General features: G+C 48.7%; 1 protein-coding gene across 1 annotated transcript; it reads left to right on the forward strand.

Moving 5' to 3' along the window:
* The first annotated feature begins 2,341 nt into the window (after window positions 1-2,341).
* On the forward strand, window positions 2,342-24,582 carry DMBX1 (diencephalon/mesencephalon homeobox 1). The gene is given in 6 exon segments (XM_075157039.1): window positions 2,342-2,446; window positions 2,449-2,520; window positions 17,629-17,794; window positions 22,028-22,206; window positions 23,382-23,736; window positions 24,182-24,582. Coding segments are annotated over 6 exon segments (1,278 nt in total).
* The last annotated feature ends 1,119 nt before the right edge of the window (window positions 24,583-25,701 follow it).

Consider the following 25,701-nt stretch of genomic DNA (forward strand, 5'->3'; position numbering starts at 1 on the left):
GAAATCCCGTCGCTGGAGAGCTCGGAAAGATTTTCTGAAGACAGAGGGAAACTCTTATTAATTCTTCGGGGGGAAAGGGCGGAATTAAAACTGAGGATTTTTCATCGAAGCAGTCACAAAATCTCCCGTGCTTAATAGCTCGGGGAGCAGAAAGGCGAGACAATGGTGAAACCGCGGTCGGAGGGGTTGGGATTTTGTGCCTGGGCTGCAAGGGACAATTCAGAAACCAGAGAGGAGACGCGCTGCCCCCACCCCGACGGGCACAGCCCCCCCGGGACACGAGGAGACCCGTCCCCGCTGCATTAAACGGAGGAGCCATGCAAAGTTTGCCGGTCCCTTGAGCAGATTTTTGCACCCCGGGGTTGCAGTCTGTGCCCCAGTTCCTGCGAGCTACAGGTCCGCGGGGCTGCTCCCAGCCAGTCTTTGGGGGGTGAGGGGGGGCTTCCAGGGAGGTCGCTGAATTTTGGGAAGCATCGTCTGGCTGCCTCCCGCCGTCCCCCGTTTCAACTCGTTGTGATTAGCGGAGTAGGGAAGGTGCCGGTTGCAAACTCGGGGCGGGTGGGGGGGTCCCTTTGCAGAGTCACCCCAAAAAAGCAAGGAGGGTGATTCCCCGCGGGCTTTGCGGCGTGGTACCCAGGCCAGCCCGGGCACGGCGCCCCGAAAAAACGCCCCCGAAAAGCGATAGCAGCAATCAAAGCGCCGAGTTTCGCCCAATCGGTTTCCCGGCCAAAAGCGGGTGGTTATTAATTAGAAGGTGCGGGGGAAAGGCAGTGCGAGGGGCTCCCCTCCTTCCTGGGGAGCAAGCGGGACTTTGGCGGAGCGAGGGCTGGAATAGATTGGAATAGATTTAAATAGATTCACCCCCTCCCTCTCTTGCCCGGGACAATCACTTGGTACCCCGTAACCTCTGGGAAAAAAAAATACATATACAATAAAAATAAACACAAGAAAGTGGCACTTGGAGCCTTCTGGTGTCCTGAGCCAGACCGACCCCCTCTTTTTTTTGGTCAGAATTTGTACAAAATATCAAGCTCAAATTAAAAGGTCCTCTCCCCCCCTCTTATTCTTTCTTGTTCCCTTAATTCCTGTCTAAACGGTTTTGCTCTGGGAGAAGAAATCTTTTCTATAGGAGGGAGAGAGGGAAAAAAAACCTTCAAGAAGAGAAGGGTATTATTGTTTTAATCCTCTTACCCGCAGTCATTTTAAAACAGGGTGTTTTGGAGCCTGAAATGGCGTCTCGTCTCCCAATCCCATCCTAAATCCTCCCGGGCTGGGAGAGAATCTAAAGGCAAGGAGCTGGCATCTATTAGCAATCTCTCTAAAGGCTTTAAACTGCTCTTTCTGCTGCGAAGGCATGGCAAAGCTGAAAAGCAAACACAACCACCGCTCCAGTTAGTGAGCTCTGCCAGATAACCAGCCCGACCGCTGGACAGGAAGGTACCTGCGAAAATCCCGCAGAGAGAGAGAAAGAAAGAAAGAAAGAAAGAAAGAAAAAAAGAAAGAAAAGAAAAGAAAAGAAAAGAAAAGAAAAGAAAAAGCTGGTTTTCCTCTTTTTACATCCCGAAAAAAAAAATATTTCGGGGCAGCGTATAAAAAAAAAATTGAAAAGCGGGGGGATGCGTTAACTGGTCGTTCCCTCTCTGCCAAAGCCCCGTGGCCTCCCCTCCTTGCCCGCTTTCCCTCCCTCTGCCTTCCCCGTCCCCCCCGCACCGGCAGAGCCGCCCGTGTGCTCCCAGAGCGGAGCTTTCCCGACGGGGCGGGCTGCGGACCCGCCGCCCCCAGCTCCTCTGGGCTCCTTCCATTAGTCCTCATTTTATTTCTGTATACCGTGTCCGTGTGCCCCCACCCCACCCCCCGCCCCATTTTAAGGAGCCGCCGAGGGGTACAGCAGGATAAGCTGGGACAGCGAGGGGGCAAGAAGGAGGGTGGGGGGCCGCAGCGGCTCTGTAATTAACGCTGGGACATTATCCCCCACCAGCACCACCACGGCAGGGGCCATCGGGGGACAGAGAAACTTCAGGGTCTGCTCCAGCGTGGTGCTAAGCAGGGGGCGTGGGGGGAGGCACGGCTTCCCTTCCCTATGCCTTACAGACCCCATCACTCCCCCCGCGCCCGGCGCTGGGTCTAGCCCTCCTCCCTCCACCGGCATCCCATCCGCTCCCAGGGATTTAATTAGGCGTTTACACCTCGGCTTGGAGTAAATGACTGGTAAGAAGTGTTGGGGGGGAGATGGGGGGGTGTATCAGCAGCCCCGTTTTGATTGACAGGGTGGAGGACCATTGAAAATCTTGCTGGGTAGCTCCCGGGTCGCTATGAAGCTCCTTTTAAAAATCCTTCTTCAATGCAGCCTCCCGGTAGATGGCAGCTCCGCCGGGCGCGGAGGCAGCGCGCAAGCAGCGCGGGCGGATGGAGTAGGGCGGGCCGGGGCTCAGCGCTGCGCCCGCTCCCCGCGCGGGCCGCGCTCCCACGCGTGTCACCGCTCCCACGGCGGGCGGAGAGGCTGCGCCGCCGCCGCCTCAGGTAAGAATCCCCAACACCCCCCGCGCAGCGCGGATCCGGGTGGGTTGGGAATGCGGGGGAAAATAAGGGGAGTTTGGGGCTTGTTTGCGAGGAGGGGGAATCGCTCCGTGGGGGACTCCACGCCCGGCGGACGAACGGCTGGCAGGGATGCGCGCACCGCGGAAAGGGGAAGCCCAGCCCGGGCTCCAGCGCAAATCCCATCTGCTCCTGTCCCTCTTTTTTGCTTTATTTGGAGTATACTACGCTTTCTCCCAAAAAAAAAAAAAAAAAAAAAAAAAAAGGAAAAAAAGGCAAAAACCCCAACTACTAGCCCAGCCCAGGGCCTCACTCACACGAAACGCGGGGTGGGCTGGGGCCGCGGGCCCGCTCCGCTGTGAGTTTAGGCAACTGGCGGGGAAAAGCGGGGTGCAACCCGGCTCAGGAGAAGGTGGAGACGCGCATCCCTCCGTCTGCCGGGCTCCGAGGCGGGGACAGCGCAACTTTCTCCCCCATTTACATAATGATGTTTTAATAAGCCTCGCAGCCCGGTGAGAGCTCGCCGGGGGCAGAAACAACCCCGAGCGGGGCCGGGGAAGAGGGGGATGCCGGGCGACGGCCGCGCGTGGGGGGCGGCTCTGGGGCTGGGTTTTTTTTCTGATGCGCCTGGAAGTTGAGTGCGGAAGGGCCGGCGAGGGAGGGCAAAACTCCGGCAGCGCTAGGAAACCTTTCTAGGGAAAATCACACCCGCACACCACCCCTTTGCGAGGTTAGACGGCAAAACGGACGGGGACCCGCCTGCAAGGGACCCCCCTCCCTGCTCTCACTCTTTAAGAGGTATATAAATCCCGGACCTGCGCTGTCAGGCTCGCTTGATAAATTAAGGGCTTCGCAGTCGAAACCTATTTACACCTCCATTATAGGGCTAACCAAATGGGGATCAGCGTGCATATTTTTACCGCAAGAGATCTCATACATCTCCGCCAGAGTCGCCCCTCGGGCCATGGGATAACAGATAGGGAAGGAGGGGGGGCTCCGCCGCAGCCAGCGCTTGAGCTGAAAAAAGTCCATGTCCCCGCTCGGTGCCGGCTGCCCGGGACACCGGGGACCCGTCCCCCTTGCAGGGGGCAAGGAGAGGGCGAGGGTGACCCTCCCCGGGAGGGGGGTCCCGCCTTGGGGGGATACAGGGGCGCCTGTAGCCCAAAGCAAGGCTTTCGGAGAAGTTTTCCTCCAAGGGTGATGGGGTTTGACTGCGAGACCTGCCGTGGCTGCCCCTTTTTTTTTTAGGGAGAAGGGGCAAGAAATGCCCCGCACGGAGCCCTCCGGTCCCCGCGGCCGGCGGCTTTCCCCGGCTGCTCTTTCCATTTATTTCCAGGCGAGGACCTCGGCCGGCTGGGGCGTGGGGGAAGGGGGGACAGCGCATCCCGGGCCGAGTCTTTGGTGTCCCCGAGGGTCGCCTCGGCGAGCCCGGCAGCAGAAAGGTGGGAGGGGGCAACATTCCCCGTTTCCCGGTGGGATGCGTGCACCGAGCGCTGCCCGATCCCTTTCGAAACGAAACGCGGGCGGAGCGAAGCGGCACCAAAGCCTGGGACCCGCGGAGGGCTCGACCCAAAACCCCGGTCTCCGGGGCGGGAGGGAAGGGCTCTGCGGGATTCCCCCCGCACCCGCCGGCCGGGCTCCGGCTGCGTCCCGCGCTCCGGCTCGGCTTCCAGCGCCGGGGAAAAACAAATCTCCCCCCTCCGCCCCATCCCGTCCCCTCCGGCGGCCCCCTCCAGTTCCACTTGGTTAGCTCAAGTTTTCCATGTAAATGACAGTAATAAATATCTAATCATGTCCCGCAGCTATCGGCGGCTCGCCGAGCAGCCGGCATTAATGAGACATCCAGGGGAAGTGGGGGGAAAGGAGAGAAAAAGAAAAAAAAAATTTTAAAAGGAAGAAGGAAAGTTTTTCCGCTCTCCCCAAAGAGGTTTCTAAAAGCGAGGCCCGGCCGCGGTGGCGAGGGGCTGCGGGGGGGGGTGGGGTGGGGTGGGGAGCGCGGAGCCCCCCGCTTCCTCTGGAGCGATCGCACCTGTGGGTCGCGCTCGGGTTCAAACCCGTCCGCTCTAATTAACCCCCTCCCGAAAACCATAGCAATTCCCGGGCGGGGAGTGGGGGGGCCCGGTCGCATCCCCGGCCCGGGGGCTGCCCTCCCGAAAGCCCCGCGGAGCTGAGTGTGCCCATCCTCGCCGTGATTCCCAACAATTAATGGGGCTGCAAAGAGCTTTTAATGCTGGTGGGGGGTCGGGGCGGGAGGGAGGACGCTAAGGCTGAAATTAAACCATGAGAGTTGGATTTGTTCGCCTAACGCTAAACAAATGGAGTGATTACCTTCTTTCCAAACGCATCAGTCATACTACATTAAGTAGCAGAGAGCTAATTATCCCAATTAGGAGGCTGATTTATAATTAATGGCTTGGACCAAGTGATAATTGGATGTTAATGGATAACAGTTTTGTCTGAAGTAGCCTCCCGCTTTCCCAAAGGCAGGGCTGCAGGGTTTTTTTCGTCTCTCCCCCTCTCCTCTCACCTCTGCATGGAGCACAAAGCAAATGAGGAGCGAAATCTGCTCTTAGCTGGCTCGGTGGGGACCGTCCTCCGGCCGGGGCGGGGGCCGGGGGGTCCCGGGGCCGCCGGCCGCTTCCCAGCCTGGCCGGGGTTCAGCGAGGTGGGCTGCGGGGGTGACCTCCAGTAGCCCCTTTCCTCAGCTTTTCATTAAATCCCTACTGCTTTTTTCCTCCCCACTCTGAGTTTCCAAGCCGTGGACAGCTTGGACCCGAAGCAGCTGGGTTTTCCCACATCCCCAGTGGGTGCTGGTTCCTCACCCACCCATGGGGCGTGAGCCGTGCCCTCGATGGGGGCAAAGGCCGAGCCCCAAGGGGTGCCCCAGTGCCGATGAGGCTGTCCCCTTGCCCTGACTGTCCTAGGGAGGGCAGGGTGGGGCTCACCTTGAGGAGGAGAGGTTTTACACCCTCCCTGGTCCACGTTCCACCTACAGCCCTCTGGCTTTCAGATCATGTTTCTAAGTTCAGTTTTTCCGTTTTAACTAAGAAATGTAAGGGCAGAAAATTCCTGAAAGGGTAAAAGTGACTTCAACTCTGAGTTACCCCATGACTGATGAGAGGTTGTATTAAATTACGCCAACGTACTCAACGCAAAAATACATCCAAAATCATACCGTCAGTACACAGAAAGCCAATTTAGATTGGCTTTCCAGCTTTCCTTGCTAATTTAAAGAGATCTTGATGTCCAAATGGGACATTCTCCTCATGCTTACACATATCAGCAGGCTCCTGCAGTGATCTTATTGCCGCCTCAGAAGATGCAGCTCTGTTTCACAGAGCTGGTGCAGATGTTGCTTCTCCTTAGTGCCGGGGTCGCTACCTGCATGCAAGAAACAGAGCCAGAGGAGCTTCCCACAGGTCAGAGAGAAGGGCAGGCTGGCCAGGCAAGTTTTGCACAATTTAGTCATAGAGGGAGTGACTGCAGTGGCTTTTGTTCCCAGTGTCTTTATCCTTTAAAAGAACACTTAGCTGAGAAAGAGGGGAGTCAGATGAAAATAAGTTGGAGTGAACAGAGTTTCTCTCCCCAGCCCTGCCAAAACAAAGGTCCTGCAAAGAAGGTCCAGGACCAAGCTCTTCTGATGTGCTTACCTACTGGTTTTGCTGGTGAAGCAAAAGGATAAACCCTTTAGCTAGAAGTAACGCATGTTTTCTAAGACACCAGTTATTCTTTCAGTGATTTTTCAGGGGTATCCCAAAATTCAGCTCGTCAAGTTGGAAATGCTTCTGCTGAGGCACTGACGAATGTCAGTCGGGTCTGAACCCTTTCAAAAGGTTCAGTGCTGATTTCCACTGCTCATGTCTGAACAGAAATGTTTATAGCGACCTTACTTCATTTGGCAAAAACACAGAAGTAGGAAAAATGCTGAAGAACATGGATTCAATAAAGCCCAAATTTTCCAGTGCTATGCAGCTACTGATAAACTAACCTACCTTGGGGCAACGTCCATCAAAATATGCTTGTTGCAAAGAGGGTAGAGAACTCTGAAATGCAGCTAAAAATCCAGGAATTAATTCATGGTGCACTGGGGTTAGCCAAACCCTGGGTCTTTTTCTGCCAGTCTGTTCCAGTCCAAAAGCTACTGAAATTGATGGGGTTTTTTTTCCCTTTTGACTTCATCAGGTTTTGGATCAGGCCCTTTATGATTTCTAAAGCATGTCTGGTACAGATATAGCTTCTGGGAAGGAGAGAGGCTCTGAGGGAGGGCTAAGAGCAGAGCTGGGACCGGGAGGGACCAGCAGGTCTCCAAACCGTGGCAAACGGGTATTTACAGCCAGGAGTTGCGGGTGGACCACAATACAAATGTGATTTCTTCCTGGTAGCTGCTGGCACAACTCTTTTAGGACTAATTGCAGCCTCTGTGTGGCCAGAGCACACATCGATTTGAGACATGCTACTTTAAACTGTCCAGATGCTAAAACTTTAAGTATGGGGTGTGGGGGGGGATGCTTGGGAACTCCACTAGGATCCTCCAAAAAAAAGAAACAGTTGGGTTGGAAGAGGCGAACTGACAGATCTCGGGGAGAAGAAAATGCTCCTGCCAAGGGAGCTGCAGAGACCCCACGTCTTTGACACCAGCCGTACCGAGCGCCGGGGGCAGCGAGCAGGCAGCAGCTCTGCGTGCTCTTGGCGTGTGTTAGCCCAAGCTGGGTAAACGTGCTTCTGCTGAAGGACTGCACATCTCCCCACAAAACCCAGCGGACATTTAGCTGCTCTGCCTGTTTTACAGCACGCAGCTCTCTAAAGCTCAGATCACCTGCTGGTGGCCAAAATATATTGCTTACCTTGGCAACTGCACTTGATTCGGTATATGGATCCAAATGCTTACGGGAAAGGAAGCATTACACGCACCCGCGGTGCTCCCCAGCCCCCGGCGCCTCGGCTGCCAACTCCGGTTCGTGGCCCTGTTTTAAGGTGGCACAAGTCTTCCTCCCACTCCAGCCCCTCCTTGTAAAAGCTATTGAACTCAAATAGCTTTTTTAGTGGTTGGAAGAAAATTAGTGTTATCACTTGTAAAGAAGGAAAAATTAAAACCGCTGGTTTATTCTTTTAAGGTATTAAAAGTGCCCCACAATTGCATGGCTTGCTGGAGCTGCTGTTCAGGGTTTTTTTCTTTTTTTTTGCTTTTTGACGAAGGTAGGACTTGTCTGTCATTTTGCCGTATAGCCAATCTTAGTCTAAGCAGAAGCAATTGCCACCATGTGTTTTGTGACTGTAGTTTAGAGTGCTATAAGCACCACCCGCAGGGGCAGACCCAGGGGCCAGCTGTACTTGCAGAAACATCCTGGGTTCAGGCTCTCAGCTTCTGTCTCCTTCAAAATTTCCATGTTCTTTAGATCTCTCCAAAATCAGCTTCAAGCAAAATTGCACTTGGTGTCACAGCCTTGCAGTTTTTCAGCTAGCCAGCTGAAAGAGCCCCTAGGAAAATCATTTTGTGCCCACTGGGTTAAACTCCAATGATGCGGCACAAACCACTGCTTTTCACAAAGATGCGTTGCTCTCTCCTCCTCTTGTGCATATCTAACTGCTCTCAGTTTAACACCCAACTTACATTTCCTTGATGAATAGTGATGATGGGTGGAGAAATTGCCCTCCTTCCATGCCTCATCCCAGTTGCTGCCCTTGGAGCCCAGCATCTCGGCTCAGGCATCACACTGGGAGCGCCCGGAGCAAGCACATGTTCCAGCTGGCAGCACCTGTGAGCAGCAGGAGAGGAACTGGGAATGTGTTTAACCGCCTCAGCAAATCTTTACAAAGCTTATCCGTCAGGGCCATCTTCTGCCAGCACTTCTTGCAGTGACTGACCTCTCTTGTTAGGGCTCAGGGCTGGATTGTAAGATCAGCATCGTGGTTGTGGTGCTCAGGACAGACAGAGGTCCTGGTCACCAAGTGTTGCAGGCTTAAAAACATATTTTGACATAGAACTGTAGATCCTTGTCTTGTTAATAAGACCATGTCATGTGTAAAATCCTCCAGGATATTGCTCCATCTTCCCAGGACAGTGGAGATTCCTGAACTCCCAAGGAGCTGCCTTCAAGCCAGTCAGTTTGCTCATGCAAGCCATCTGCAGTCAAACATGCCACAGGCAAAACTCTTTTGGGGGCAGAGAGCAAGCAGTGAGCCACCCCTCGTGCTGCCAGCAGCCCTGAAGAAGGGCAGAGTTTGGGAAGCCTAGATGTCTCCCATTGTCCAGTTTGGAAAATTCCCTTTGCCAGCCTTAAGGCAAATGAAATGATGCTTCTCAAGCAAAGCCATTTTTGCAAAAGTGAGAGGAAGGGCTGAGCCAGACAAACGGCATGCAAATACAACTCAGCCAGAAACATGCTTGTTTTGGAAAGGGTGAAAGTACTTTTTTTTTTTTTTTTAATTCATATAAACACCCAAGTTAAACACTTTAAGCTCTTTGTGAATTCAGTAGTTTGATTGCACAGCGCTTTAAGGTTACTCCGAGTCCTGAAGCCAGGGCCAGTCCAGAGGCAGAGATGCCGTCAGGTCTCGAGGCGTGAGAACAGCCGGGCAGCGCAGGTACGCGAGAGCCTGGCGGCAGCGGGACGCTGCTGCCTTTCACATCCACCAACGTGGAGCGTGCGGCAGCAACGCTGGCAGAGCCGGGGCTGTAGGCGCACAAACTCCTCGGGGTTGGTCTGGGCTGCAGAGTTCAGTTTCTGTTGCGATATTAATGATGAGAAATCTAAAATGCATGATTTTTTTTTTTTGCTGGTGACTGAGCTGGAAGCAGAATGAGATCTTGAAACTAGAGCCAAAGTGATGTTCATGTTAAGGGCTTCTCTTATTTACCCAGGAAAATGTTTCTGCTTCTATTTAGATTACAAGAGCTTTTACCGAGGGTTGAGCGCTGCTCCGAAGGGGAGAAGGGAGGTGCGTTTGTACTGATTTGATCTGTAAGCACTGACTGTCGTGTGTAAATTATGGCAAGCAAGAGGTTTAGCACCACAGTGATGTTTAGTGATCCCAATCCTGGCTCTACACTGCAAATCGCTGGGCTCCAAGCCTTAAAACTTAAGCCTGGCTCAAAAGAACAGATTTTGAGGGTGTCTTTATTTTATTTTATTTCATTTCAGACCTCGCGAGCCTGCCCTTTGAAGCATGCCTCTGCAAACAGAGGTCCTGGAAAGTCTTTTGCCAGGAACTGTCTAATCAATCACTCGGTTCTGTTATCTGGGGCTGTGGGGGGTGGGGAATGATTTCACAAAAGCCTTAAATAAAAATCACAGCAACTGATGAGTTACCTCTGTCAGCCGAGGCCTGTTATCTCAGCCGCTTGCAACCCGGTGTCTGAGTTTGTAGAGCCCTGCAATAAAACTTCCCCATCTCAGCAGGATGCTCTGAGGTTTGTTTTATAAAACTCACAACTTATTACGTTTCCGCTACAAATAAATGAGCATTATGAATACAGTTGCTATGCTCTTCAGCACCACAGCCCTGACAGAGGCAATTATTTGACAAGGTCTACCCCAAAACTGTGATGCTGTCCCTAACTGGAAGTATTCCCAAATTTCAGCTGCTAGCAAACCTCCTGGTTTTAAGAAAAAGATCTTTTTCATTTATACTAAGGGCAGTACTAGTAGCTGAACACGAGCTGCAAAAATTGGGTAATCAGTCAGGTTTTGCTTTCGGTGGGTTGTGACTTGTTCAACTAGAGCAGGTCTGATTAAGATCTCACTCTGCAGAAGAAATTAACTGCATTTAAATCCAGGGATTTACACAGGTGTAGAAATATTGCAGGAAGATTAGAAATGGGGAATCTTGATTTTTTTGAGAGCTGTTCTCAATTCCTTTATTTCAGCTATAAGAAAAGTCCTTTGGAAGCCTGTTTTTTATGGTGCATGTTGCTCTCAGACTTTGACGTTTGAATGAGAAAATATGATGTGTTGCAGTATTTCAAATTATTTATATTTCATCCACTACAAAGGTGAGATTGTTTCCTTAGACATTCAGCGATCTCACGTGAGGAACAAAAGTGATTTATAACATGCTGGTTATTATCTTACATGATTTTGGACCTTTATATATCTTAAAGATTTAGGGATATAAAAAAAAAAAGATTGAAGAAAACCTCTTGCAAGGATCATTTATTCAGAACCCCCCAGGTATGTAATTCATTTAGTACCAAATACATATAAACCCGATGTCTGTATATAGAGTGAGCCTATTTTCCTAGACTGTCAGATAAGCAGAGACAGCGATTCATTATTTATCTTGCTGATTTAAAGTGTTTCTGAATAAGGACTCAAAGCATAAAATCATAAAGCAGAACAGCTCCAGGAGAGGGGGGAATACTTTGTTGTGATTTTATTTTCGATGATGTTTATTGCCAGCAGTAATAAGGGGGACGTTGTCAGCACAAACCATTTGCCGTTATTCTCCGTTAGTAATGAACAACGGGTTCCTGTGCTTTGCATAAACACGAGTAGCGATTCGTACCGCCCCAGCAGGCACGCGCGCTGGAGGACCACAACTTTTCTTTTTACCTGACAGGGCTGCTCCTATTTTTTTCTGTCACCTGCAGGACCCCGAACACCAGACAAGAGCACCAGATTTTTCTTTCACGATTTTTTTTTTCCTGACGCTTTTCCCATGTTCCAGCTGTGTCTTGCATCAGGGCGCAGACCCGAGGCGGTGCTGAGTTCTTCCAAACTTCAAATGCATCTCCGGCGAATCTCTCTTCATCAGTAATGAACTATGGTGTTGAAATTCACTTCTACCAATGAATTGCCAAAGTCCAGATGTAACTTTTTTAGTACAGCTTATTTCCCACATAAAGAAGGCCTCGTACACCCCCCACCACAACCACCCTCCCAGTTTCTGGACAGATTTATTGAAATGATAACGTAACACCCCATGGTTCCCACCAGTCAAAAGCAGGCTCTGGTATCCTCTTCCTGACTTCCCTAGGAAAAAATCAGTCTTTTTAATTCATAGGTTTTAATACCCCATTCTTCACGATGGCACCTGAGCATCTTGTGTGGGTCGATGAATTTAGTCTCAGTACGTTTTTGGGTTTGGGATGACTCAGTATTTGGATGGACCAACTGAAGGGAAAAGAGAAAAGAGCCCAAAGCTCCTGCAAAGCTTCGAGTCCTACATCCAGCCTCAAACTCACCTCTCCCAAAGGCCTTTGCTTGAGAAGGGCAAGTGTCTTGAACTAGGCGGTTTTTTTACTTCTACCTGGGAAAACTGGCCAGAATACGCTATTGAAGAAAATTCCTCCACCTTGGCTCAGTTTAGATTTGGGGGGGAAGGAGGTGTGTTACTCCAAGTAATGCACTTGAGCAAAACCACTGTCTTGGTTTAAAGTTCCTTTCCCCCAGAGCAGCCCGGGCACAGGGAGCTGCTGTGGATGCCCTTATTCAGGACAGCTCAGCACGGGGACAAGCTCTCCAGCGTTGACAGGAGCTCTGTGGCCAGCACAAGTGACATTTGAGTTTGCAGGCTGCAGGGATCGATACAGTTCTCCCCTAAGGAGTTTTGTCAGTGGTTTTGTTAAAGGCCTTGTGTGTGGCTGGCAGGTGAAGCCAGGTACAGACTGAAGATGTTTTAATGGGGGGGAATAAGGGGGTGAAATGAGGAGAGAAGCAAGCAGAAAATATCTCTGATATCAAATTCTTGGGCGCAGTTAATACAGCTCCAGGGTGGGTTTTGTGGTTTTGCTTTGGTTTGGTTTTTTTCCCCGTTAGAAGGGAAAATACGGATGTTTTGTTACAAGGTACTTTTCAGAAAAATTCAATATTGCATTTTTAAAAGATGTTTTATTGTTCCCAGATCTGTTTCGGTTCCACAAATACACAAACACAAGCCACTACGAACCGGAGTTTTCACCTGGCGAGGAAATGTGTGGTTCTCTCCTCTTCGCATCTTGTTTCAGAAGAGAATTATGTGCCTGGATACAAAATTAGTTACCAGTTAAAATAGGGAAACTTAAAGCCTTTTACAAAAGTTGCGAAGCCAAAGCTGATAATATTAAAGCCCAGGGCCAAATTTCCCCTATATGCTATACTGTTAAGTGGTGTACAATAAATTGCACCACTTTTGTGCTATTTGACTTTATGGGAACCTGAAGTTTTCGAGGCCAGTGTTGGGAAGGGGCGGATGGGAGCCACGTTGCGTCTGGAGCAATGCAGCTCTGCTCCGGGATAACGGGGTTCCCCTTCCCGGCTGGTAAACGTGCAAATTGTTTTGCATCAGATTGAAGAGCAGCAGCTGAATAAAGAGTGGTCTGCTCTCTGGGTTAGTCTAGGATGGGCAGAGACATATGTCGCCTGGCCTCTAAGCAATGCAGAGGATGGAGAAACCTGGGTTTCTCATAGCCAGCAGTAGTTAAAGCTAAGGGGAACCCCTGGTCCTCTCTGTGAGACCGGATCCTGGCAGGACACAGCCCCCGCAGCTTGCGGGGTCTGCAGGCTTGGGAAGAAAAATGGGCACAGCATCCATGAGACTTCCATGGTGAAAACTTAAGTGACACAGAAGAGTTTCCAGGACTGCCAGGATTGCAAAGGCAGAAGGAGTGGGAACCCTGGCAGGGTCCAGCACGGGGCATGGTGTGGAGACCTCACAGCCTGGTGCTGCGAAACGTGGGTGGCTGGGAGAGAGCAAGTCTTTTGATGCCGGGGATGGGAGAGTCACCGATGTGGCCCCGAGGGGCCCTGCAGAAGGAAACCCCCCCGCCCCAGGAGGTATCAGCCCCAGGCACTGCACGGAGGCATCCATCCCCCTGTGCTGAGCAAATGCCGCAGGATCAGCCCGCAGGCTCTCGGCAGGGGCAAACCCAGGTTAACCTCACCCTATAAAGAGATTTTCCTCTCACCTATTGTTTTTCTTTCCTTTCCTCAGCTCCCATCTCTTTTTTCCACCGGTCCCAACTCTTCAACGATCTCTGATACACAAAATCAGGGTGAGGCATCCCCTTTCTTTCAGGACGGTTCCTACGTTACCCTCCCAGCTGTATCGACAACTGCTCAAGCCCGTACCCTTCCACAAAGCAGGAGCTCAAACTTTGCTCTCATCCTCCTCCTGGCTGTGGCTGTTCCTGAAGCCCTCCAGCCACCCAGAGACATAAAAGATGCATTTGCAGATTTTGAAAATTAAAACCATCTATACAGCCAGTGGGGAGGGATCAGCTTATTTGGTTGCTTAATGAAATATAAAGATTATTTTAACCAGTGTAAGCACTATTCGACAGCTTGTGAAACACAGTGGTGGCTTGATGAATGGCTTTCTCCATTAAAAAAAATTGCTGCATGATGTCTTTTAAATATTTAATTTGTTGCGTTTGGAGTATGCTTAGAGCTGACAGTTAAACAGGAGCTGTTTGCGGTCTCAGTTAACTTTGCTTATTAGGCTGAACAGTCTCGCTCAGTAAATGCAAGATATCTCCTTTTCCCTCATTTTTTATACTGAATCTGGGATGATACATTTGCTGCACAAGTGGGTAGGAAGTTCTGCCTGTTGTCTGCACTGCAGCACGCCAGGCAGTTATCACTAAAGCTATGATGGGTATTGACTCCCGTCCCGAGTCCATCATTGTTAAGTCCCCTGCTTTTTCTTTTCTTTATTTTTTATTTGATGCACTTTCTTCTAGGCCACCCAGAAGAATTTGTTCAGACACACATGTACACACAAAAGCATCTTTTAACAATCAAATAAACTGAAATCTTCCTGGAGCAAGCCTTTCAGTGGAAACACTGGGCTCCAGACACAACATCATTGGCAGTGTCCTTGGAAGACTCTATAGTACGGGAAAATACCCCTCCTCTCCCTCTTCATTTTTCCCTTAACGTGCCAGCTTGGTACACCACCAACGGCATGCAAAGGGGATTAGAAAAGAAACAGGCATTTCTGTGAGTTGGGAGTCAAAGACTCTTGGCCTCCCACGTATCTCCTGGCAAGGCTGAGCCCCGGTGTGGATTCTCCAGCATCTATTAAGGATGGAGGTCTGGCAGCAGCCCAGGGCGGTTAATAGGTTCTGTGTCCTCAAATGGTTTTCACGAAACACGCAGGAACTTAATAAGCTTTGAGACCTCCACCCCGCCGGCCAAAGCTGGTGAAACCAGCCAGCTGGTTTCAAGTTAGGGAGTGGGAAGGGAGGAGGCAAAATGAAGATGCAAACCTCTGTTTCCCTGCCTGCGTTGGCCAGGAACACCAGTCCTGCTCCTGGACGGCGAAAGCGAAGCAGTGAATGACTCCCCAGCCGGCTCCAGCGATCTCGCTGCCGATGGGGACCGGCTGAGCACTGCCGCCCGCTGACCCGGCTTGGGGGACGCTGAGCGCTGCTCTGCCGCAGGCTGGGGTGGGATGATGCTCTTCGGAAACGAACTGCGCTGAGGAAGGGGTAAGGCTGCGCCGCAGATGCCGCCAGAACCATCCAGGGTAGTGTCCGGGTCGGGGACCTGCAGGTCCTCTCCAGGTGATGGGAGATGTCCTCTGTGGCCACGTCAACAGCGCGTGTCACTGACGCCCTCCTGTCCCTTAGCACGTGCCACCAGCAGCAAAGCTGGGCAGTCCAGCAAAGCAACATCCCCGCTGTAATTTTGCTGTGTACCCATCATGGGGAAAATACAAATGTCAAAAATCTGTCGGATGTGAAGTCCCTCACTTTGATTAGAGAACCAGCAAACGATGTTGTCATTGCTTAGGTCTTCCTTAAGCTCAATTGGAGCAGAGCTATGGCATTGTTGTGTTTAGGTCAGCATCTGAACCAAAAATATCCATTTTTGCAGTGGTTCAGCTTAGAATAGCGTTGGTTTTCTCTCCTATTAGAGTGAATAAAACCTTGATAGGGTATAGATGAAGTTTATTATTTTGTTTGGGGATGTCTTTGCTTTTTTAAAAATTAAGCTTGGGTAAATATTGAAATGAAACATTTTGAAAATGAATTCAAAATTAATTGCCTGGATACCATAAAACAAAGCAGATCTGATTTTCCCCTGCTTTCCAGAATTAGCTACAAAATATGTCTCAGGCACCCTTAAATGCATTTTTCAATAAATCAGCTATCCATATAAAAATTGTCTGCCTGTACTTTGAAGTAGGAGGTAGGGGTTTTTTTTCTTATGCTCTTATATAGGATATGGTAGGAAAGGACGTGACCAGTAACGTTCTCCGTGGGCCATAAGGATGTGGCTGGCATTTCGTAAAGCGAGGTGGGATGTGGGTCCCTTCCAACTTGAGATATTCTATGATTCTATGTAGGTGCTGGATAGCCACCGAGATTTTTTTTGAGTCTAAAACTAAAGAATAATTGGGGAGTGAATCCAGAGCAGGCGAACAGGAGACACAAAGCAGGTGAAGGTGGCATCAGGGTGTGTATCAGATCTTCGTGGTGTAACCACATCTGGATCTGTCGCCCTCCACCAGCACTCTTGGCACTGAAATGATGTGATGGCAGAGCAGAAGGGACTCAGGGAAACAGGAATGAGGCTGAGTGCTAGATTCCCAAATTACTGGTTTATAATTACCGCAGCCTCTTGGAGAAGAGAATCCCAAAGGCAGCGCTCACCCTCATGACACAAAATCCCTCAGTCAAAAAAAACCATCCCACAGCAACAAGGACCATCCCTGAGCTGGCAGGGTGTTTGACCAAACTCCAGCTGCATGGCTTCCCTCCGCTGTTCCTGGGCACCGTGAAGGAGAAATGCTTGCGAGGGTGAAGCCAGAAGATGCCCCAGGTCATTGCTAGACCCTACAACACAGAATTCAGCTGCTTTTCCCAGGAACTACAGCTTGGTCTTTGGATGTTAAACAAGGTCACTCCATGTTTCTGCTTCCTACATCAAGGTGGTTTGGGAGAGAATCGGAATTCAGAGCCGGGGGGTAGTGGGACTAACTCGTTTCCATTCCTCCCTCTTCACTGAGAGTCTGTCCTCCATGGTATAAATCCTCTACAGGCAAAAATGAAGATCTTTCCTCAGTACAGAAAAAACAACAAATAATTTTTTATCCAAATTTTTGCTGTTCAATGCATCAAGTTTCTCCTAAAATCGTGGGAGTTGAACCACCTCCCTCCAGTCATCAAAACTGTTTTCTAAGAGGTTTCCTAGATAACGTGTCTGCTTTCCTTAAGTTAGTCCAGCTGGACCTCTTTCTCTGAATGGTCTGACTTCTCTGACTTTCCAGATGATGACTTGCTTATGTAAATGGCATTTTTAAAATTTTCTTTTATAGCAAATGTTTCACAACTTCCTTTCCAATGTCTTACAAACTGCAGAAACAGCATCCTGGAGGCCCTCAGTCATTTATAACATGGGCGAATGAAGCATCACTCAGCTTTTGAGATCAATATTAGCTCAGTTTTACAGATGGTCTGTAAGGAAAAGCAGCTTGAAGTTTCATGCAGAGCCCACAGTAGAAAAAAAGCCATTAGTTTTTTGAAATAATTTCCTTGCTGTTGAGCTATGAAATGTCAGTATTTATTGCAAACCTTAATTCCCTCTTTAGCCATAACATTTTGGTCCTATTACGCTACAGATTTATTTTCTTTTACACCACACGGGGTTTTTTTCCCTTTTTTCTGTATTGTTTGTGTTTTGTTAAGAAGAACCTTAAGAAAAATGAATGGAAATAAATTACGCATGAGTGGGTTCAGATAAGAAAGATTATTTGACATTATAGCAATGGGATTATGGAACAGCCCACTGTAAGCAATGACAGGGACAAAATCCCAGCTAGTTCTGCGACAGAGCTAGGTTGCTTCATTAGAAGTAACAATAATATGATATATTTTATTATGGTATGTAAAAAAATCCTTTTCCATCTTTTGTTCAGCATATGATGAGCAGGATATAGTCAGATGCTGATCTTTAAGCTTGGAAGCCAGACTGGCGTCACTGGTGCTTTAGGTCTACGGGAGGTATTTTGATTCCTGTCCCAGAACCTGTTGGAGCTGGGAGGTTGGAAGTGAGCCTTGCATGTGGCAGCTTAAGTTTGAGCTCAGCATTTCCAAAGCTCTGTTCAGACACCAGGACGCTGGAATAGCACGTTCCTAAGCACCTCTCTCCTCCGGCTGCTGTTTTTCAGATTTATGTCGCCATGCAGCACTATGGAGTGAACGGTTACTCCCTCCACGCCATGAATTCGCTGAGCGCCATGTACAACCTCCACCAGCAGGCAGCTCAGCAAGCCCAGCACGCCCCCGACTACAGGCCCTCGGTGCATGCCCTCACCCTGGCAGAGAGACTGGCTGGTAAGAACAACGCATGGCTTTTGCCGTTCCCTGGGAAAACAACCCTTGTTGCTAGCGCTGAGTGAAACGATTTTTCGGGAGTTGGAGTGTGACGTAGCCAACTGGCATGGTGTGCTCCTGAATACTGGCCACGTGGCCAAGCTCTGCAGGTGACAAGTGTCCACCAGTGTTCGCTGCCAGTGGACCACTGCGCCTTGCTGCAGACTGGCCTCCGACGGCTGGGGAGCCCGGGGCTGAGAAGGGACGCAGCCCCACTATATGGGATTAAAAAGAGAGATTTAAAAAGACACTGAAATATGTTTTAAGACGTGAACAAAAAAGAGCAGAAAATTTTACTTTTTTGTTAGTAAATAACAACACAGAGAATATGAGCACGCAGTGAATTGGATTCCCCCACCGAGGGGCCCAGGACTTGCATCCCCCAACAGCCATCTCCTGCCATCCCAAGCCGTAGCTTGTTCTGCCACGTTGCCCCTTCTTGCAACTATTTTCCATTTCTTGTCCTACCAAACACTCTTTCTCTCTGGAAAATGATCTTCTTTTGGATCTTCTTTGGGTCTCACCTTGACCTATTCTTCACCTTGGCTTGGGTGACGCTTTCTTGCAGGTCCTGCTGGCTCCCTCTCTGTTGCTGTTGAATTTTGCCTTCCATAAAAGAGCTTTTTTAGGCTCAGAGAAAGTCATGTGTGACTTTACCCAGAGAGTGTTATTTACACAGCATTGTTGATGGTGGGACAGTGGGACAGGAGCCGCTGCTCCAGAGCATCCGATCTGGTTTTCTGTGTTCAGCCATGAGTGTAACAGCACTACAACAACACTGTCACTAGAAGGAAGTGCAAAGTCCAGGTAGTATTTTATGATTTGGTAGGGGGAATTGTTCAAAAATAATTGATGGAGACCTAGAATATTTGGCATGGTAGGGCAAATATATCTGCTCTACATTTCAGCTTACCACAAAACACCCAGGTCTGGCTGAGATCATCAAAGGCTGCTGCAACGCAAACGGGCAGCAGCTGCAACATCACAGTTTTGGTCAGGGCTTGGATGCAGTGTGGTAGAGCAGACCTGACAACCAGCATGCTGAAATAAAGCAAAAAGTTACCGTAGATGTGATTCAAGAGACCTTCCCAGAATGGAACGACCTTCCTTGACTGTCTGAAAATTACACTGCTTTAAGATAGCTTTCTAGCTGTCTGATATTAAAGGAAAAAAAAAAAGCCAAAAACGTGGAGTGACTCCTTCCAGCCTAGAGTAGGTGGAAAAAATTATTTACTCAGACAACTTTAGTGGGCTAAATTTAAGAGACATGGGCTTAAGCCAAAATAAAGATGCAGAAGTTTCAGGACGGTCCTCCTAGGTGGGTAGTCCATGAAGGCATGGTGGTAAAGGTCTCAGACTCTTTGGATCAGTGAACCACAGCTGACTCTCAAATCTTCATGCCAGCAATGTTCCTTTATCCAGCTGCTAGTAGTGACCTCCTTAACATGGTTCCTCAGACCACTCACTGTGGCCTGTGGGATCTCTGGGAGGTCACAGGGCAGAGCTGGGAGTCGCTGTCCTCATCGAAAAAGAACCAAAGTGGGATCAAGGGGACCTGGACTCTAATCCTGGCTCTACTGTTGGGTTGCAGAGTGATGACAGGTGGGCACTTTCCTTACCCTGGTCATCCATCCCCTCCTTCCCTCATCCTTTCAGCGTATAGGTGGTCAGATGGGAGCAGATGGTCCGGAACTCTGCAATGTACCTTGCAGACCTTGGGTCTCAAGGTGCCCCTTTCCTAGATGCAAGGATCTCTTGAAAGATTTTTGTGATCACCTGTATCTTTTACAGTAGAGCATGAAGGACTTAATGGCTTTGACCCTAATTAGGGTAAAAGCAGAGGGAGATAAAAAAAAAAAAAAGAATAAAAAAGCTATTCTCATATTTTTGACCAAGAGATTCAATTGGTTTTCTGACCTCTTATCTTTAAAATTAATAACCTACCTGGAAGACTTTCCAAATTAAATCCCGCGGTCCCCTTGTCTGCTTATCATTGGTGGGGTAGGCATTATATACCTACGAGCTGGTTCCTTTGCAGTTGCTTCACATTCTGTTACTTCTGAATATCTTTCAGTGCAGGTTATAGATCTCATTTGCCTTCCAGGGACAGTCAGAATAAAGCAGCACAAAAGCAAATGACCTTAAGTCAGAAAAACAGAGGTTTCTGATTGTAACTGGAAAGCCTCACCTGCAATTTATATTCTCCTTCTTGCACAAAGCCTGAAAACATAGTTAAAGCATTAAAATAATTGCTGGTTGGCTCTCGTTGGAGTGGCCAAACTTAATGCATGAGCTGCCGCCTCTGGGGAGCTGGTAGGTCTAACCTCTACTCTAGAAATTCGGGAATATTCCAGCCTGCAGGTAGGGTGTTTAACCAGTGTCCTTTCTCCTGCTTTCTTGTACTTGAAACACAAATGTTAGCTTTGTAAAACATTTGGGGGTAGCTTTGATTTCTTGTCCTGGAACATCCCTTCTCCTTGCCTGGCTGCACCGTGAGCTGTGTCTGAATGCATCAAGGACGGTCTCTTGGCCTCCAAAGTGGCAGCTATTACCAGCATTTGAACTCCCCGAGGAGCTCCGACACCTCGAACACAAAAGTCTCTTGTAGGCAACCAACACTATATTGCATTTGGCCGAAGACCTTTAGCCTGATCACATCTTTTCCAGGTTGCCAAAACCATGCGGCTTTGGCAATCGCCCAGAAAGGCGCTGCAAATGCTGACCTAGAATGAAACAGCTGGAAGTTTGGAAGAGGAATGCTTGAGTAGCGCAAATCTGATTTGCTACGCTCGTTAGCCAACATATTTGGAACCTGGCTGTGTGGTTCTGGGGCTGGCCTGACAGCAGGTTTTGTTTTGTTGTTTACATTCACGCCACGACACTCGTGACAAAAGCACAAATAAACAGCAGCAAGAGCCTTCATCTGGCTCCGCGCACTGATAATGCCGACTTTTCTCCCTGTTAGGTTGTTTTCTAGTGTGTTCATTCCTCCCTTCTACTGGAAGTCACATTCTTAACTGAATTAAAAATGATACCAGACACAGCTCTTTCTGCATTTCCTCTTTGAGAGCAAACCTCTCGCCAGACTATTTCATTCCGATGCTGTAGCACAGCATGTCCCAACTTGCATAATAAAAGGTTTGGGTTTTTTTTTTTCATTTTAAAGTAACTTACTTTCATTGATTTAAGATCTTTCTACTCCCACTAGCTCTTGAGCAATAATAACGCCTCTGGTAAAACAATAAGCCCTTTACTGTTGGCCTCAGATTTTCCCCAGTCTGAATTTCTTCTCTGCCCTCAATTTTGCAAGCACAGTTTGCAAAGTCAGACCTTCTGAGTAGCTCCTCTACTGAGAAGAGCTCAGCACATGAGCTCTGGGCTTGCAATCAGTGGGGCTGGGCTTGGTTCCTGGCTGGCGTTTCCACCCCAGATGCTGGAGAGCGTCCACGCTCAGTAAAGCATGTGCTTTCAAGCTAAACACACATAAGCACATGAGCTTAAGTGCTTTCCTGAACTGGAGCCCAGAACAGCTCTCCTATATCATGCCTTGAAGACTACAGTGAGCTACATACAAGACACTAAAGAAGAGCCAGTTCAGCCTGGTTTCTGGGAAGATGCATGTCTTCTAATGCAGCTGCAGCCAACAAAATGAGCTAGAGGCAGCTGCATTCGAGCTGCATGGGCTCTTCCCACCCAACAGCCTAGCGCATTATGGCAGCGTTGAAGCCTACCGAAGCTCTGCCCTTGGCTTCAAAGGAGAACATGACACATAATGCTGGGTCCCTCTCCTGATTACAACGGTGAATCTCGCCACCTTGCTTTTAATTGTGTTTCTTAATGAAAGAGGTTTATGCCACGGTGAGGTCTGGGCATCTGCGTGTCCTGCCCCACTGATGTTGGAGCAGATTGGCTTATTTCAACCAAATTTAGCATTGGAGTCTCAACCGTTTCCACAGCTGTCATAGAAAGAGATTCCCTTTCCAGAACAGGCTTTCTAGTCAGAGGTTTTATCTCCTTGGACACCTCAATTAACCAGCAAAATGCATGTATGTGTTTTATTAGCTCGAGCCATGAAAAAAAATATTTTGTAGGTTCATCTGGTGTTTGCAAAGTGCTTTACTCAACTGTCAGCACACAAATTCCAATAATTAAATTGGCCACTTTTCTTGTCTTCCAACGGCTGTACATTTCAAGACATCATTTTGGAGGCACGTTATGGATCCCAGCACCGCAAACAAAGGCGAAGTCGCACGGCCTTCACTGCCCAACAGCTGGAGGCGCTGGAGAAGACCTTCCAGAAGACTCACTACCCAGATGTGGTGATGAGAGAGCGGCTGGCTATGTGCACAAACCTACCTGAAGCCAGAGTCCAGGTACTGATATTTTGTGGTTTTGTGAGTGGGGATGTTTAAAAGAATATAGTGGGGTTCCCAGAGGGTTGAACTTTCAAGATTCTTTCACTGTAACCAAAGATTTTGGGGCAGTAAAGTTGTCAAAGGTGGGGGCGGGAGGGGGGATAAAATCATCCAAAGTCACACATCTGCTAAAGAAATTCTTAATCCACAGGCACATTTTTTAAATTTAGGATTGTCTGAAGTGTACACTGGTTTTCATTTGTTCTTTCACATTTCTTTGGGGGAAATTTTAGAAACATCAACAGAAGTCTACTTATTTATTTATTTGCAAGGCTTTTCTGGCTTTCTCAGAAGAGCAGAAACCCAAGTAATTCCAGCTGCTCTTTTCCACCAGTGTCAATATTTGTAACATCTCAGGCCAAGGCTTAGTTTTGTTTTTTGTTTTTTTTTTTAATTTCAACTAGCGCAATGTGCTTCATAACCTGCTGATGGGGAGGTTCTTGCATTGCTGGGCTTTAAAAGACTAAATAGCAAGTTCTTCAGTGTGAAGTGGATAAGTAGTAGAAAAAAATAGTTCTTTTATATAAATGTCAAGACATTTTGATCTTCAAAATTTTTGTTTCCTCAACTAACGAAACTACACTAACAAGATTTGTAAATATATTTCTTCCAATCCATATCTACTGATTCAGGTTAAAAATGTGGATTTTCTCCTCCTTCCCTAAATTCAGTTCCCAGACAACTTATGCCTGTAATGACTTATTTTTAGTGTTGCAGCCATAGTTTTGGTACACTTATAATCGAATCGTTTTAGAAACTAACAGAGCACTGTACTGCCAATGTAATGTCATCAGACTCAGCTATAAGACATTCTGGTTTGACACAACTGCCTGACCAATTTAGAAAAAAAACAAAACAAAACAAAAAACCAGAAAACAACACCGGTGGAGTGGCTTAAAGAATCAACATACAGGCTGGACATTTTTAAAAATATATTTGTTGTGCTATTTGTAGAAGCACTGGAAAGAGGTAGAGCTCTAAGATCCGACAAAATGGGATGACATTTGGGCACAGTAGGCTTGCAGCACCTCATTACTTGGGGTTCCCCTGAAGCTCCCAGGCTGAATGACGCTGAATTTGGCACTAAGCAGGATTCTCACCACTTCTCCCCCTTGCTGTTTGTGGCATTGAAGGTTTGGTTCAAGAACCGGAGAGCCAAATTCCGGAAGAAGCAGCGCAGCCTGCAGAAGGAGCAGCTGCAGAAGCAGAAGGACTGTGAAGGGAACCACAGTGAGGGAAAGACGGAGCCACCCATGCTGGAGACCCAGGCCACCACCCCGGACACTGAGAAGGTCCAGAGCCTCCCAACCGAGGTAGGCGCGGACCTCAGCCTAACTCTGTCGGAGCAGTCAGCCAGTGAGTCAGCGCCCGAGGACCAGACCGACAGAGAGGAGGAGTTTAAGAGCACCTTGGACGAGGCTAAAGTGGACAAGAGCCCTGGTGTGGACAGCAAGGCTTTGAATTGCAAGAGAGCAAGCCCAAAAGCAGGTGAGAGGCAGCATCTTGATGGGGATTGGTGTCAGGACCTGGCATTTCCAAGGGGGATGCTGGTGGTTGGGTATGGTCCCTTATTCCCTATGGCGTGGGTGATTGCAGGTAGGCTGCCCAGACTTGTCTTCTTGTCCCCAGCACTAAATGGGACCCACAGAGGGCATGATGTCTCTTGTAGCAGGAGCAGAGAAAGGTTAGAGCTCAGGTTAGAGCCTGGGGAGAACAGTGCCCAGCAGCAGCAGGAAAGCCATAGCAAAGAGGTCAGCCCTGTTTCTATGCTGTAAGATGCTAAGTATGGAGCAGACATGTTTAGCTCTCCTGAGCTAACACAACCCCTCTCATTTGCCCTCCTGATGCAAGAGAGAAGCCCTGCTGGGGTGAGGATCAACACCTGAATCCAGCCTGTAGAAATAACCCCCCTGCCCTCTGTCCCCTGCTACAGAGTCCCCTATCAGTGCGACCGTGACGCCTTCATCCAGCAGTGGCCTGGCTCAGACTCACTCCTACTCCTCCTCGCCCCTGAGCCTCTTCCGCCTGCAGGAGCAATTCCGTCAGCACATGGCGGCCACCAACAACTTGGTCCATTACTCCTCCTTCGAAATGGGGACACCATCTGCCATGCCCTACTTGGGCATGAACGTCAACATGGCGCCGCTGAGCTCTCTGCACTGTCAGTCGTATTACCAGTCGCTCTCCCATGCTCAGCAGGTCTGGTCCTCACCCATCCTGCAGGCCTCCAGCTCCCTTCCAAGCCTGAACAGTAAAACAACGAGTATTGAGAACCTAAGGCTCCGGGCAAAGCAGCACGCGGCATCCCTTGGGCTTGACACTCTACCCAACTGACTGCCAGATGAGCTACCATTGCCCGCCAGAAGATGCACCAGAGGTTGGCACTAGACACGTCACTCCTTGAACCCCCACCCACCTCATCTATTCCTGGAGTAGGATGCTCCCTTTCAGGGAAAACTTTGCATTTATTAACGTCTTACTAGCACCACAATTGCATCAGACATTGCTACTGGCCTGGTCTTCGCTAAATATTTAAGGAGGAGGGGGGAGAGGATGTATGTTTAGACAGATGAACTGTCCTCCGGACTGCCATGAGTTAAGCCTGTAACGTTCAGGAGAAGCTCCCTTTCCTCATCCCCGCGATAATGTGCCAACTGTGTTATATACACCTTTTTTGGTTGTTGTTGCATTCTCTGGGAAAAGAAAGAGTCCTGCTCTGTCTTGTATATAGTTTATAATGTTGACAGCACCCATCACCTGTGTGTTACTGTCAGTGTTACAGAACTGTGACCTCTTTTGCTTTTATTCCCCCTTCCTTCTCAATTTTAGTAGCTAGTATCAAAGTTACAAATCAGCCATCCTCCTGACCTCAGCTCGTAGCTAGTTGCTCTTCTTGGGTCAGCGTCCTAAAGGTGTTCGTGACGAAGAGAAACGATTGTGCACTTCACCACTCCACTTCTCCCCTCTCTGCTAAAGCTAATTTTATAACAACTGGGAAATGACATGAAGGCGAATTTCCTGTTTAAGCACTTCCTATGAGGCAAGCATTTTTCATTTACTTTTTAATAGCACTTGTTCAAAGACAGAGGGCAAAATATTGGCCAAACGCTGCTGGCTGGGGAGAAAAATGAAAGCCAAATTCACAGGATTATTTTTGATCTAGATTGTTTCCTCTTTGATCTGCAGTGAAGTGTAAACTCCTCTATTTACAAATTACAGGGTTTTCTTTTTGGAGAGCATTTTGGTCTAACTTTGACAATAGAGAATAATAAAAACTTTGTATGAACTCCTGGTGTGTTCATACACCATGAATTATATGGTTTTTTGACAAAAACTTGATTAATGCAAGCTGTGTCTAGAAAAAAGCTCTGATCACCAAATTCTACCCTCAAGCCCTGCAGCTTCAGAAACTGGTTAGCAAGTGAAAATGTAACAAGTGAAAAATGCTGAAAT

The sequence above is a fragment of the Calonectris borealis genome, chromosome 8 (assembly GCF_964195595.1).
Source record: "Calonectris borealis chromosome 8, bCalBor7.hap1.2, whole genome shotgun sequence".
In the NCBI taxonomy this organism is placed as follows: domain Eukaryota; kingdom Metazoa; phylum Chordata; class Aves; order Procellariiformes; family Procellariidae; genus Calonectris; species Calonectris borealis.